The 12,483-nt window shown below is 33.8% G+C and overlaps 1 protein-coding gene across 1 annotated transcript in view; it reads right to left on the bottom strand.

Annotated features, from left to right (window-relative positions):
• The window catches only part of LOC121256900 (structural maintenance of chromosomes flexible hinge domain-containing protein GMI1), a 38,151-nt gene extending 28,015 nt beyond the window's left edge, over positions 1 to 10,136 (bottom strand). The window contains exons 1-12 of the mRNA XM_041157690.1: positions 9,898 to 10,136; positions 9,171 to 9,535; positions 8,573 to 8,605; positions 8,376 to 8,462; positions 8,230 to 8,285; positions 7,480 to 7,566; positions 6,564 to 6,636; positions 5,641 to 5,696; positions 5,390 to 5,495; positions 5,181 to 5,249; positions 2,461 to 2,547; positions 451 to 501 (exon numbers count right to left, since the gene is read on the bottom strand). Coding sequence (XP_041013624.1) covers positions 451 to 501; positions 2,461 to 2,547; positions 5,181 to 5,249; positions 5,390 to 5,495; positions 5,641 to 5,696; positions 6,564 to 6,636; positions 7,480 to 7,566; positions 8,230 to 8,285; positions 8,376 to 8,462; positions 8,573 to 8,605; positions 9,171 to 9,533 — 1,068 coding nt within the window. The 5' untranslated portion in view covers positions 9,534 to 9,535; positions 9,898 to 10,136. The remainder of the gene's footprint in view (positions 1 to 450; positions 502 to 2,460; positions 2,548 to 5,180; positions 5,250 to 5,389; positions 5,496 to 5,640; positions 5,697 to 6,563; positions 6,637 to 7,479; positions 7,567 to 8,229; positions 8,286 to 8,375; positions 8,463 to 8,572; positions 8,606 to 9,170; positions 9,536 to 9,897) is intronic.
• Positions 10,137 to 12,483: the final 2,347 nt, after the last annotated feature.

The raw sequence follows: 12,483 nt of genomic DNA, 5'->3' as shown, positions 1-12,483 counted from the left end.
ATATTTTCTATCAGTCACCTGTCACCAAAAAGCCTTACACCATAGCATACCACCACAACCACTTTCCTACAGGGCCTGATTGAAATTGAGCGAATTTCTAACCCCATGCCTCCAACATTAAGGGGAGTACAAACTGTCTTCCAATTAACAAGATGATGTTTGGATTCATAATGCAGACCACCCCAAAAAAAGCCCCTTCACAACTTTTCCACCTGATTAGCAACATCGACAGGGATATAGAATAGAGAGACGAAATAAGTAGGCAACTTGGAAAGCATACTCTTAATAAACATCAACCAACTTTATTTGGAAAGAGAACAGTGTAAAAAGTCAAGCTCCAATATTAAAGCAAATTGACCCATTTGAACCACCCAAAAATATAAAAAATTTGACAAGGAATTCTTACAAATATACGAAACATGTGGAAAACGTAACAGTGCAATCTTAAACCTGAAATTCTATCGGTGTAATTGTCTTTGCTGATTTGGACACTTCATCACACTGCACATCAGTGAAAAAACACAAGAATATCAAGCACAGTACCTGCCAAAGAATAATAATTATACTAATAATAATAACAACAATAAAGCTCTATGCCCTGGGAGATGCTAAAGCATACAAGAAAATGCATTTATTACTAATGAAAAATGTATGCCTCTATGACCACAATGGTTAATGTGGAAAGGTTTACTCCAAAAGTATACAAGCCTCACAAGAAAGTAAATTTTATTTGCACGTGTATATGATGTAATAAAGCATTGGCACATGCTTTCATGTGTCAAGTAATTCGACCGGTACACCGCTATGGAAAATTTAAAAACCAGCTAAATCAATATGCGTATATATATATATATATACACATATTTATATATATCTTATGGGTAAAAATAACTTTATTAATACAAATCAAATAGGCATTGTCCAAGTACACAGGAAGTATACAAAAGAAAACACCTAATTACATAGCTAAATCAATATACATACACACACACACACACACACACACACATACATATATTGGCAGATAAGCAATAATTTTATTCATAAAGGCAATGCATTGCCCCAGTACATGGGAAAGTAACCACTCATAAGCATGGTCACATAAAATTGTCAAGTCTGTGCAGCAAATCGGATTGTTGATGGATTAAGCATCATGAAATCATCATGATTTTGAAGATTTGCTCTTCTGAGTTTTGAGAAATTATAAATTGTACTCATGCTCTTTGATTTTCATCCCTAGCATATGTAGATCATCTTGAAGTTTGTGCATACATTAGGTATTACAAACTTAGTTTACTTAACTTACCAAAGAAAAAAGAAAATTCCATTTGTTTCCTCCATGTGCTAGGGACAAAGACAATGATTTGCTCACAGGCCACGCTAGTTGTTCCAGGCCAAAGACAAATCCAGCCAAGCCATATTGACAAAAAAGATTGACATTGATACTCAAGCTTTATTCATACCGAAACATCAAATAACTTGAGTTCTACAACAATATCATCTTAAAATGGGCAAAATCCTCCTTGCAACCAAAGTGGCACATGAAGCACATCCCAACATGAGCAGAAAAGGCATAACAACCAGGGATGAAGCTATGGGAGTTTTCTTCTATTTTTTTTTTGGGAGGGGGGCTTATTTCGGTGCAAACTTTATACATATTCTATTAATTGTGATATCAAATAACTTGAGTTCGACAACAATATTATCTTACAATGGACAAAATCTTCCTTGCATCCCAAGTGGCACATGATGCACATCCCAACATGAGCAGAAAAGGCATAACAACCAGGGATGGAGCTAGGGGAGTTTTTTTTTTTTTTTTTTGTTCTTTCTTTTTTTTTTCTGGGAGGGAGGCTTATTTCGTTGGAAGGAAATTTCCAGGGACCAGCATTAACAAACTACTAAAAGAACCCTATAAATTTTTTATTTTTTTACCCACTTATAGCTACACCCTAATAACAACCTAAAGGTCATTACTTGCCTTGAGACTCTTAGGCCCCCGTTTGGTTGTTAAACTCATCTGAGTTCAACTTAGTTCAATCTAATTTTAAGTTAAGTCTAACATCCAAACACCCAACTCTCAAATTACTAAACTCATCTCAACTCAAAACCTCTTTACACATGGGACCCACAACCTTTTTCAATTCAACACTTCTTTACATGTGGGACCCACAATCTTTTTCAACTTCTCATAAATACATCTAAACTCATCTTAACATCCAAACACATTTAAACAAATTTTAAGTTAACCCCACAAAACTCACTCTACCATCTCAACTTACTACTATTCATAAAAAACTCAACTCAGTTCAATACAGCTCAACATCCAAACACAGTCTCACTTGTAATCAGACAGGTACTCATAAAATTTAGTATTTCCAATTCTAAAATATATCTAATTGCATCTATGAAACTACAAGTTGGCTGCAATTATGATGCTTTTCATTGGAGCAAGCATACCTGAATGTATGGAAAATAGATGTCTTTGATCTTGCATTGGAGTATAAATATGTCCAAGCTATTTCTTTTTAGCTCAAAAATCTCGATCTGTCAAAATAGAATTACACAATTACAAGCATGTATAATGTGATCATGGAAACAACAGAAATAATTATCTCATCTCTGAGTCTGTATAATGTGATCACAGAAATAATAGACAAACAAATACCTTGTCTAAATGATTAAAAGAATATTGTGCTCAAGACAACACAAAGACCACCTTTTCCCAAAGACTTGGTGGAAATTAGATCAGCAACAGTGTCAAAGGTTAGATCAGCTTAACAAGACTTGTTAAATGTTAGATTTATGCACCACTCGCAAGATGGTAGTGAACATCAGATAAATTTTTATGCTACAAAAGAAAATAAATGCCTTCTTATCACCACCGGTCTTCTGCTTCACCAGAAGGGATCAAGATGTGCATCCCTCACAGACAAAAACTCAGCTAGATTGCTGACTAATGACAATAAATATGAAACAAACATTGCTGCCCTTGACATCCGAGATTAAAATAAAAGAAAGATACATGTGAAAAGAACAAAGATACACTAGCAAACTCAAAAGCAACAGATAATACCCATAAAGTCCTCAGACTTGAAAAAAAATTAGTTGTTCCTTAGATTTGTTATGAGGCCACCTCCCCCAAGTATGAAATGAAACCTAATTTACGCAATTGAGATTATTGACTTTCAACATTAAGGCATTAGCTTCATGAAAATATAATCCCAATCCTCGCCTTAAAAATTTACTTCATGTGGGGCCTACAAGAGCCGTAAGCCTCAAAAACCCTTTCAAATTCAAACCTACAATGCCATCTATCTTCAAAAAATATAGAGGGACTTTATATATCAAAATGGAATACATTATACACCTTCAACCTTACTAATAATTTATTCCTATGTCAGGGTGCACTAGTCCAGTGAACTATTATTCAAACGTTTTGTTGGAACTAGGTTTTAATGGTCTCTTAGCACTGATCCCAATCTTCTTTTTGGGCAGCTTGTGGGACTGTCACTCTGTCAGTGTTGGTAGAAGAAGAAGAAAGGGGGAAAAACAGAGGCCAACAAGGTGTAAGAATGTAAACCCTAATACCTAATACCATGCTAAGAGATTTGCATGGTAAGAAAGAGGAGGCTATACACCTCACATCACCTCTCTGCGGCTTGGTTTGTTTTCACAAACCATCTCATCTTATCATTACAACTTTCAAAAACTCTCACACAAATACAATAAACAATTCAACTGTTTCAAATTCCAAAACAAAAATAAATTAAAAAATTATATTCTAACAATATTTTATTCAACTTTCATCTCATCTCATCTGGGTAACCAAACGAGGCCTCAATCTCTTCTTGATATATATATATAATAAAATCAAACAACCAGAATACCCTTGTAACAAATTCCCTTACTCATATATTAGTAACTTAGCAAAACTCTTCTAACACAAACCCAACCTATATAAATGATTTCACACAAGTACCCTTCGACTGTAATTCCAAAATACTGATAAAAACAAAATCATAGGAAAAAGATAAGATCTTTCGTCCTTGGAGCATTTGGATCTAATGAAAAAAAAAATTGATAAGCAAATGGACTCAAACAGTTAGATGATCTACAACCTCATATTCATCATCATCCAGATTTTAAAAGAATAGAGATAACCAAGAAACAGCTCATTCTAGTGACATTTTTTTATAAGTAAACAATTATATTAATATTAATATTAATACGAATAGGCATAGCCCAAAAGCTAACATTTTTATGAAAACAAACGTAAGATGAAAAACTTCCACATAAAGAGGATAAGAATTACTTAATGTCAAATGTATACAAGCCCCATGAACTGGCACTAAGCTACAGATAAAAATTAACAAAATCATCCAACAATATAGAAGAACACTTATTCCAGTTCCATTAATAGTCAATCATAAGTCTGTCCACTATGCCAGCAGTTCTAACCCAAGCCACAGCTTCCAATCTGACATGTCAAACTCCGACACATGCAAGCTGAAGTGGCAGAGGGAATTCCCCCTTCCAATATGAAATGGGTCAAAATTTCATGTCAAACACAACCAGGAATTCCGTCCAGAAACTACATGTTACTGATATATATATTAATGACATATGTGTACAATCATTGCATGGCCAGTCATTTGCTCATTTGCATCTCTCAATGCTTGTTAAAAATAGGAACTTAAATAACAACTTGTGAGACAGACGCATGTTGCATGATAGCTAACTAATCTAATATTCCACCTTTCAACCTTCAAAGTCCACTTTCAAACAATATGATTGAAAGTCGGCGTGGCTCAAAAAGTCGGGAGTACGCAAAGTCAGAAGGGGTTGACTTCCAACTCTGACTGGAGCCAGAAGTCAGAAGAAATGTATTCCAAACCAATCAGATGGAAAGTACACCCCTTGTCAAGCATTCTAAGGCTTAGGCAAACTTCACTTACATCGAAAAATTTTTCAAAACATAAGTAGTTTGACAACCATGAGTAATATAACGAGAACAAGAATATCTTCTCATGAGTGTGGTATCATAATGGGAAGTTCCCCAACAACACCCCCCCCCCCCCCCCAAAAAAAAACAAAAAAGGAATAATAATAATAAAAGAAAAAAACTATGTTGCCTGATATTTGTAATAATAAGAAAGAAGACAAATACCAAAGTCTACCTTAGTAAAGCTCCCGTGAGGTGATTCGCTAAGTTCATCTTCCAAGGGATCCCTCATGCCACCAGTAGTCTGAATGGAGATCCAGCAATGGTTAGTGCAAGTTAACTCAGCCTCATTTAGTTATATTAAAAAACTAAAAAAAATCTAAGAATTCACAGGTAACAGATGCCCAAGCAAAGGACAAGAGTCTGCTTAGGGCACTTACATACCTTCCAGCTAAGCTCAGAGCCAGAACTGCTGAGTAAGGCCTCTCTTTCAAGATGTAAAGTATAGACTTTGCGGGAACTTTTTGTCTTTGAAGATACCAAAGCACGCCTATATAGTGCAGGAAATGAGCAAGAGAGAAACATCAACCCCTGGTAGGACTGAAAATTACAAAAAAAAAAAAAAAAAAAAAAAAAAAAAAAAAAAAAAAAAAAAAAAAGAAGAAGAAGAAGAAGTAACAGTAACATGTCCATACCTCCCTAGATGCATAGACGCATTTGGTCCTCCATATCCAAACATGCCAAAGAAAGGCTGCATTGTTGGAGAAAACAACTCGTAATGAACTAAACTAGCACAGGCCAATAAGGAAACAATATTTTTCTGAAGTAAGAAATATAGAGGAAACGAGTGACTTATGTCATGCAATTTCTGTTAAGATAAAATTTGCATGATTCGTAATGCTTCACTGTATGTTAATGTAGAATAAAAAGCTTTAGCACTATTATACTAGCAAAACATGTAAGGAAAAGATATGCTCAAAAAAATTATGCTTTATACCTATGGTGGTGTCTTTGGAGGGAGAAGAATGAGAGAAGCTTTCAAGATCGTGAGCGGTCAATGGATGAGCTTAGAGCTTTCCTTTTTAATACTTCATTCCATTGGTCGATTTTAATTGGATTTAATGGCATGAACATTCACAAATTTCTTGTATCACTAGAACATCACACCTAGGCATTGCTCTTGTACATGTCTCGTGTACTTGGGCTCTTGCCCATCTTTATTATCAATAAAAGCTTGTTTACCGATAAAAAAAAAAATATGCTTTATAACTTCCATTTAGTTAAGACATTCTTGATGTTCCTTTTGTGTGTACAAGAGAGAACTAAATTGTTTTAAAAATCATATCTAACCTCCAAACTCGAGAGAGCTTGTATTAGTTATTGACATTACCTATGGGCAAGTTCCTCTTTGTATCTGAATATATTAGACAAACACACCATAAAGCTTTCACAATTAAAAATCTCCAAACGTATACGTGCATGCTTTTCATTTGGGGACACATAAGATACACATACAACAAAGTGTATACACAAATATAGAGATTAATCTACCCAAATGTATACATTATATAATTATGAACATGCATGCATATATGCACTAAGTAGTTTTTTATCTTACCCTCAAGTATGGAGGTTTTCCCCCAATTGCCTGTCCTTTTGAGGATCTGTGAAGGGAGGCACCCATCTTTCCCCTAAATAGGATGGACGAACATATTAGCCATGGCCAAATCAGAAAAATAAGATAAAATAATTATGTCAACCTTTTGTGGAAATTGGATTATATTAAAAAGCACCTGCATAGTAGTTGACTAAGAAACTTTTTTTCAAATGACTCGGTCACGCGGCCGGGAAATAGTAAATGAAAGTTGTATAAACATAGACCATTACAGATATAACATTTTCAGGTAATTACTTAATGAATCTCTACAGCGTTGATTTAGCATTATATGCTATTCTTAGAACCCATGACCACACTGCCATAAAGATTTGCTGAAAACAACCAACGTGGAGTACAGGTCCTCGAGGTTTTCGCATTCCTTGCCAATTCTTTTTATTTCTTTTTTTATGGATGAGTGAGGTTGGCCTCAAGGTCATGAGGCTTGATACCCCCAACAAACTTTTTTGTTTGGTATCATGAGGCTTGATACCCCCAACAAACTATGCTACCCCTTGGGGTCCTCAAAGATTTCTATATCTTTCCTTCGTTTTGACTAAAATTCATTCCCATTTCTGGGAAGGTGCCTTTCTCAATTCTCAAGGTCTCCCTATTCCACAAGGAATCACAATTAAACAAAAAAAGCAATTCAAGAAAATTACTCAATCAGTTTAATGAAGATGCAGGGGAAAAAATGTGAATTTCACTAGCGTGCCACTAGAAGACTCTTAATGCAAATATAAGCTTTATAAATTATATCTAAAATTTGTCCATCCATCCTTCAATGCGCCCAAACTTTCTGTTTTAGCCAAGAAGAGAGGAAAATCATTTGCTGAACAGTAATCTTGAAAGTTTGTGAAGGAAGACTGATATCACACACCACTTCACTATAGAGTTTTCATCACTGCCATCCATTCCAGGGCCGGTGTCAAAAATAGAAATGCTATCATCGCTGGCAATATTCACACTGGAAACGAAAAACAAACATAACAAAGTGATTATTGAAGAGTATATGCGCACGCAAGTGCACCAAATTATAGAAAAAACAGTATGTGTAAGTGCAGCAATAGCAGCTTAAGAAAAATCAAAGGATCATGTAAAACAAACGAAATGGCCATCCAACTGACAGATGAACCAAAGGATTACTAGCAACCAGAAAGTAGATAAAAGAACTTCCAATTTAGATTTTAACTCAACAAATCTCTCTAGTTCCAAATACATTGCCAATTCTATTAGTAAGATATTAAGTCCAAACAAATATTCTTCTCACATTACCAATTATCAAGGTTGAACAAGTACGGTCCTCTGAATTATTTTTACAAGTAATCAACTAGGAGGCACAGGAAAAAACTTTCCATTATTTCCAAGAAAATGGGATTCAATTCCAAGTGTTTTACAATAGAGGATATAAAATCCAGGGAATTAATTAAAAAAAATGCGCCATACGACATAAGCAACATCTAGTTTGCAGGCTGAATTAGCCTAATGGACAATTGGGTCATTCAAACTCATTACCGTACTTTCAGACTATTTATTTAATTTGTTTTTAATACAAATCAAGCAATTGATTAACTTAATTTCTGCCCAAAAAACCTAGAAAACCATATTTTTTATAATAGTAATGTCCTACCTGATCAACCTTCTTTCATTTTTACGGTTAGACCATACCGCTTGCAAGGAATTATCCTGGAAAATGAGTGGCTGAGTGTAAGCAAGTAATAGGTAAAACGTTCGAGCACATTCAGATAAAATTTTCAACCGTATTGGACAACTCACAATCAAATCTGCAAGGGCAGTTTCAAAAGTGTATTCCTCTGGTAATTCCATTAACAAATCGGTATCTGGTGTCAAGTCCCACATATTCTGCAAACCCAAAAAGTTCATCACTACCTAACAGCAAAACAGTTTTGCAAATCATAATTTAAAAATTATGGCAATGATACACAAATGAGCATCCAAATCGGGCCACTAACCTCAAAAGTATTGGCCATCACACCAGAGCCATCCTAAGAAAGTTAAAAAACAAGCATATGCATTACCAAGGAAAACCAAATGATCAAAACAACCAAGTGATCACATCTATATCGTTTTTCATATTTTTATCAGTTATATCATTTTTTATTTATGTATATTACTATCTACAAAAAGGGGGGATTTCTTTTACCTGGTTTGGATTGGAAACTCATCTTATCTCATCATTACAAATTTTTCAAAATTTTACATAAAATATAATAAACAATTCAACCTTTTTAAATCTCAAAACAATAATAATATTAAAAAATAATATTCTAACAATATTTTACTCAACTCATGTAAAATCATCTCAACTCATCTCTGAATTCAAACGGGGAATATCCAAAGGCCAAAACTTGAAAAGCTCAACTAAAGCAAGCAATTTTTTTTTATAAGTAAACTAAAGTAAGCAATTATAAATATGTACTTGGCTCGATTCATTGTTTATCTCAATTTTCCCAGTACACAAAAGATCCCAGCGCGTCCATTTCCTTCCTTTCCTTCTCCACAATTCAAAAGCAACCAAACAACATGAATACTAATGCAACTCATACTCACATGAAGCTGTAAAATGTGACAACTATGGGGCTTAAAATCTTTTAATTTAATCGAGTCTCTGATCTTTACACCGTTCACGTCCTCAAGATAAAAGCGATCTCCCTCCCAATCTATATTTCTTTTCTGCTTCATCGATTCATTCAGCTTACGAGCTCGGAAGTATTCATTTTTCACCAAATTAATGAAGTCCCCGATAGGCATTTCTGGGAGAGGAATATCCCTCACTGTTAGTCCTATACTTGTGCCATTTGGTAATAGGACTTTGAACCTATACACCGTGTCAATACCATCATCGTCGTCATAGAGTTCCACCAGTTGCCTCTTATTCGCCTTTGCCCTCCGGTACCCCATATCTGGTTCCATAGCTGTAAGAGAGTAAACACCAAACCCCAAATGAAGGAGATTCCAAATCATGTTGAAGAAAATAAAAAAAAAAGGGAAAAAAACACGGGCTGCTCAAGCCAAGTTTCAAAATCCAAATAACAGACTTATAAATCATGCACATACATATATATATCATGTGTACACGCGTATTAAAAAAGATGTATACACAGACGTCTACAAAGCAATATAAAAAGTCGCACACAGCGACAGACACACATAACATATACATGTCGATGTCGATGTCGATGTCGATGTCGATGTATGTTACGCACATATACATTAAAAAAGATGCAAACATTACTCAGATAGAAAGAAAGTGATGAAGAAAGTTCAAAGTTCATACCTGTATGTGAACAGATGAATGGGGGTGGTCTAGCTTCTGGGGTTTAAAAAGAAAGGTAGGAAAGGAAAAGGCTCTTGAGTGAGAGGGAGAGGGAAAGGAAGAGGAAGAGGCAAACCAAGGAAAGTAAACAGACAGAGTCGGCTTGGGATGACTCGCATGCGCTTCATGCGCTGTGTGCGCAGCTCCTCGTGGTTTCGGACATGTAAGTAATCCGTTGGAGTATGTCTTACGCTACAAGTTGACATTAGCGGCCTATGTTCTAACGAAGATAAAAAGTAGTGGAATTTGGAAATTATGGAAATTATGGGTAACAAGGAAACGAGTTGTACTCATGCCAACCTTAAATATGGGGTGTTCCGGATATTAGCTACGTTTGGACAGTGAGAAGTGTCAAACTTAGTTGTGAGTAATAATAAAAAAAGTAATAAGAAAAGTAATAATAGAATATTAAATAATAATAAAAAATAATTAATATTAATAAAAAGTATGTAAAAAGAAATAATAAAGTAATGAATAGTAATAGAGTACTCTGAGAATATATGAGGTATGTGTGTTTGGCAAGTGAGAGTATCTCAAATACTCTCATTACTATTCTTTACTTTATTATTATTTTTTACCTATTTTTCTATTATCTATTATTTTTTATCTACTTTTTACTACTATTCAATATTTTATTATTACTTTTTCATTACTTTTTTACTATTATTTACAAACATTCTCAACACTTATCAGGTATTCTCATTACCAAAACCAAACTGTTTGGATGTTGAGTTTAGTTGAGATATATTGAGTTTTATATGAATAGTAGTGAGTTAAGATGGTAAAGTAAGTTTTGTAGAACCCACTTAAGATGAGTTTAAATGTATTTTGATGTTAAAATAAATTTATATTTATGGGAAGTTGAAAAATGTTGTGAGTCCCGCGTGTAAAGAAATGTTGAGTTGAAAAAAGTTATGCCACATATAAATAAGTTTTAAGTTGAGATGAGTTTAGTAATTTGAGAGTTAGGTGTTTAGATATTAGATTCGGCTTAAAATTAGACTGAACTGAGTTTATTTCAATTCAATCCTAGTTCCAAACAGAGGGTAAGATGTTTAAGAATGAGATGAGATAAAAAAAAATTATGAATAATAGTGAAATAGTTTGTAAATAGTAATGAAAGCTTTTGAGTTATGATGTTTTATGGAATTTTAGAAAATGAGAAAAAAAAATTGAATAAAAATATTATAAAATTATAATATTGTTAGAATATAATTTTTTAATATAATTTTTATTTTAGAATTTGAAAAAATTGAATTATTTTTTATGTTTTGTTTGAAAGTTTAGAAAATTTGTATTGATTAGATGAAAAAATTAAAAATTTGCAATTGAAAAGATTTTATATGTAAATAATATTTGAAAAAGAAATTAAATAAGATGATATAAGATGGAATGAAAACCCATCCCATCTTCCAAACAAGCCAAACGAAAGTTGAAACTATGTGACAAGTCTTATGGAAATGATTTGTATTGCTTAGTGCATTAAGTTCCGGTCGTGTGGACTTTCTTTTTAAAAAATAGATAAATTTTAAATTTATATTAAAAAAAACTACTTTTTGATAATGGATCTTCAAAGAAAATATGCGAAATTTATATCTCTAAAATTGTATTTAACATTACTCATAATCTTATAATATATTTTCATATTAGTGATTTTATAAATGTTGTATTTTCACTTCAATCATCGAAAGTTATTATTTGTTGGCGGGCTCTTTAATCACATTAGCCTTATCAAATGAGCAAATTAGTATGAGTTTATTTTTATTTCCATATCGCTATTAAATTCAATGAAATTAATGACCTAATGGAATTCCTACTACCCATCAAGGTTTTTTTTTTTTTTAATCAGATTGGGGACTTTTAAATATACGTTCATAATGGAATTATTTGTTTGGTTTCCCTTTTCACTTGGTTGGATTCTACCATATATTAAATATGTTAACGCCTAAAAATAGCGCAACAGGTCGGAAAGAAAAAAAGAGTCATTCTCGGCCCGCTGAGGCTATTCAGGCTTTGATTAGTGCTGTGTAGAACCCCCGACGGTGGACCGGTGCGGCTTTACAGCATCCGCACGTACGTCTATGGCGTGAGCAGTAAATAAATGTAAGAAAAATAAAGAGACGTGAATATATAGATTTACATAGTTCGGCATAATGCCTACGTATATCGGATTTTGGGAGAGGAGAATCTACTATAATATTATTATTTTGCAGTCTTCATCCTTATTGTACAATAGAGATCTAAACTCTATCTTCTAGTAAATATCTCATAACTTGAGTCTCTATCGTGAGGTTGAAAAGGCTAAAAAAGTTGAAGTTCGTCCCTCCTCCAAAAAGTTATTTGGAAGTCTCTTTTATCATCTGCTCCTCCATTGCTTTATGTCTCATCTTCTCTCATTTACTTCATATTTCTACTTTTTCTCGTGAGACTCTTTTCCTTCCTCAACATTTGTCGCCTCCTCCTTCATTCTTTATTTTTTCCCACTTCAAGAGGCCCTCCCCTTGCATTGAGCCTAAAACTCATTATGAGTCTGAAATATTTTATCTC

Source organism: Juglans microcarpa x Juglans regia, chromosome 3S (assembly GCF_004785595.1).
Source record: "Juglans microcarpa x Juglans regia isolate MS1-56 chromosome 3S, Jm3101_v1.0, whole genome shotgun sequence".
Lineage (NCBI taxonomy): Eukaryota > Viridiplantae > Streptophyta > Magnoliopsida > Fagales > Juglandaceae > Juglans > Juglans microcarpa x Juglans regia.
This window is presented reverse-complemented; position numbering and strand designations above follow the sequence as displayed.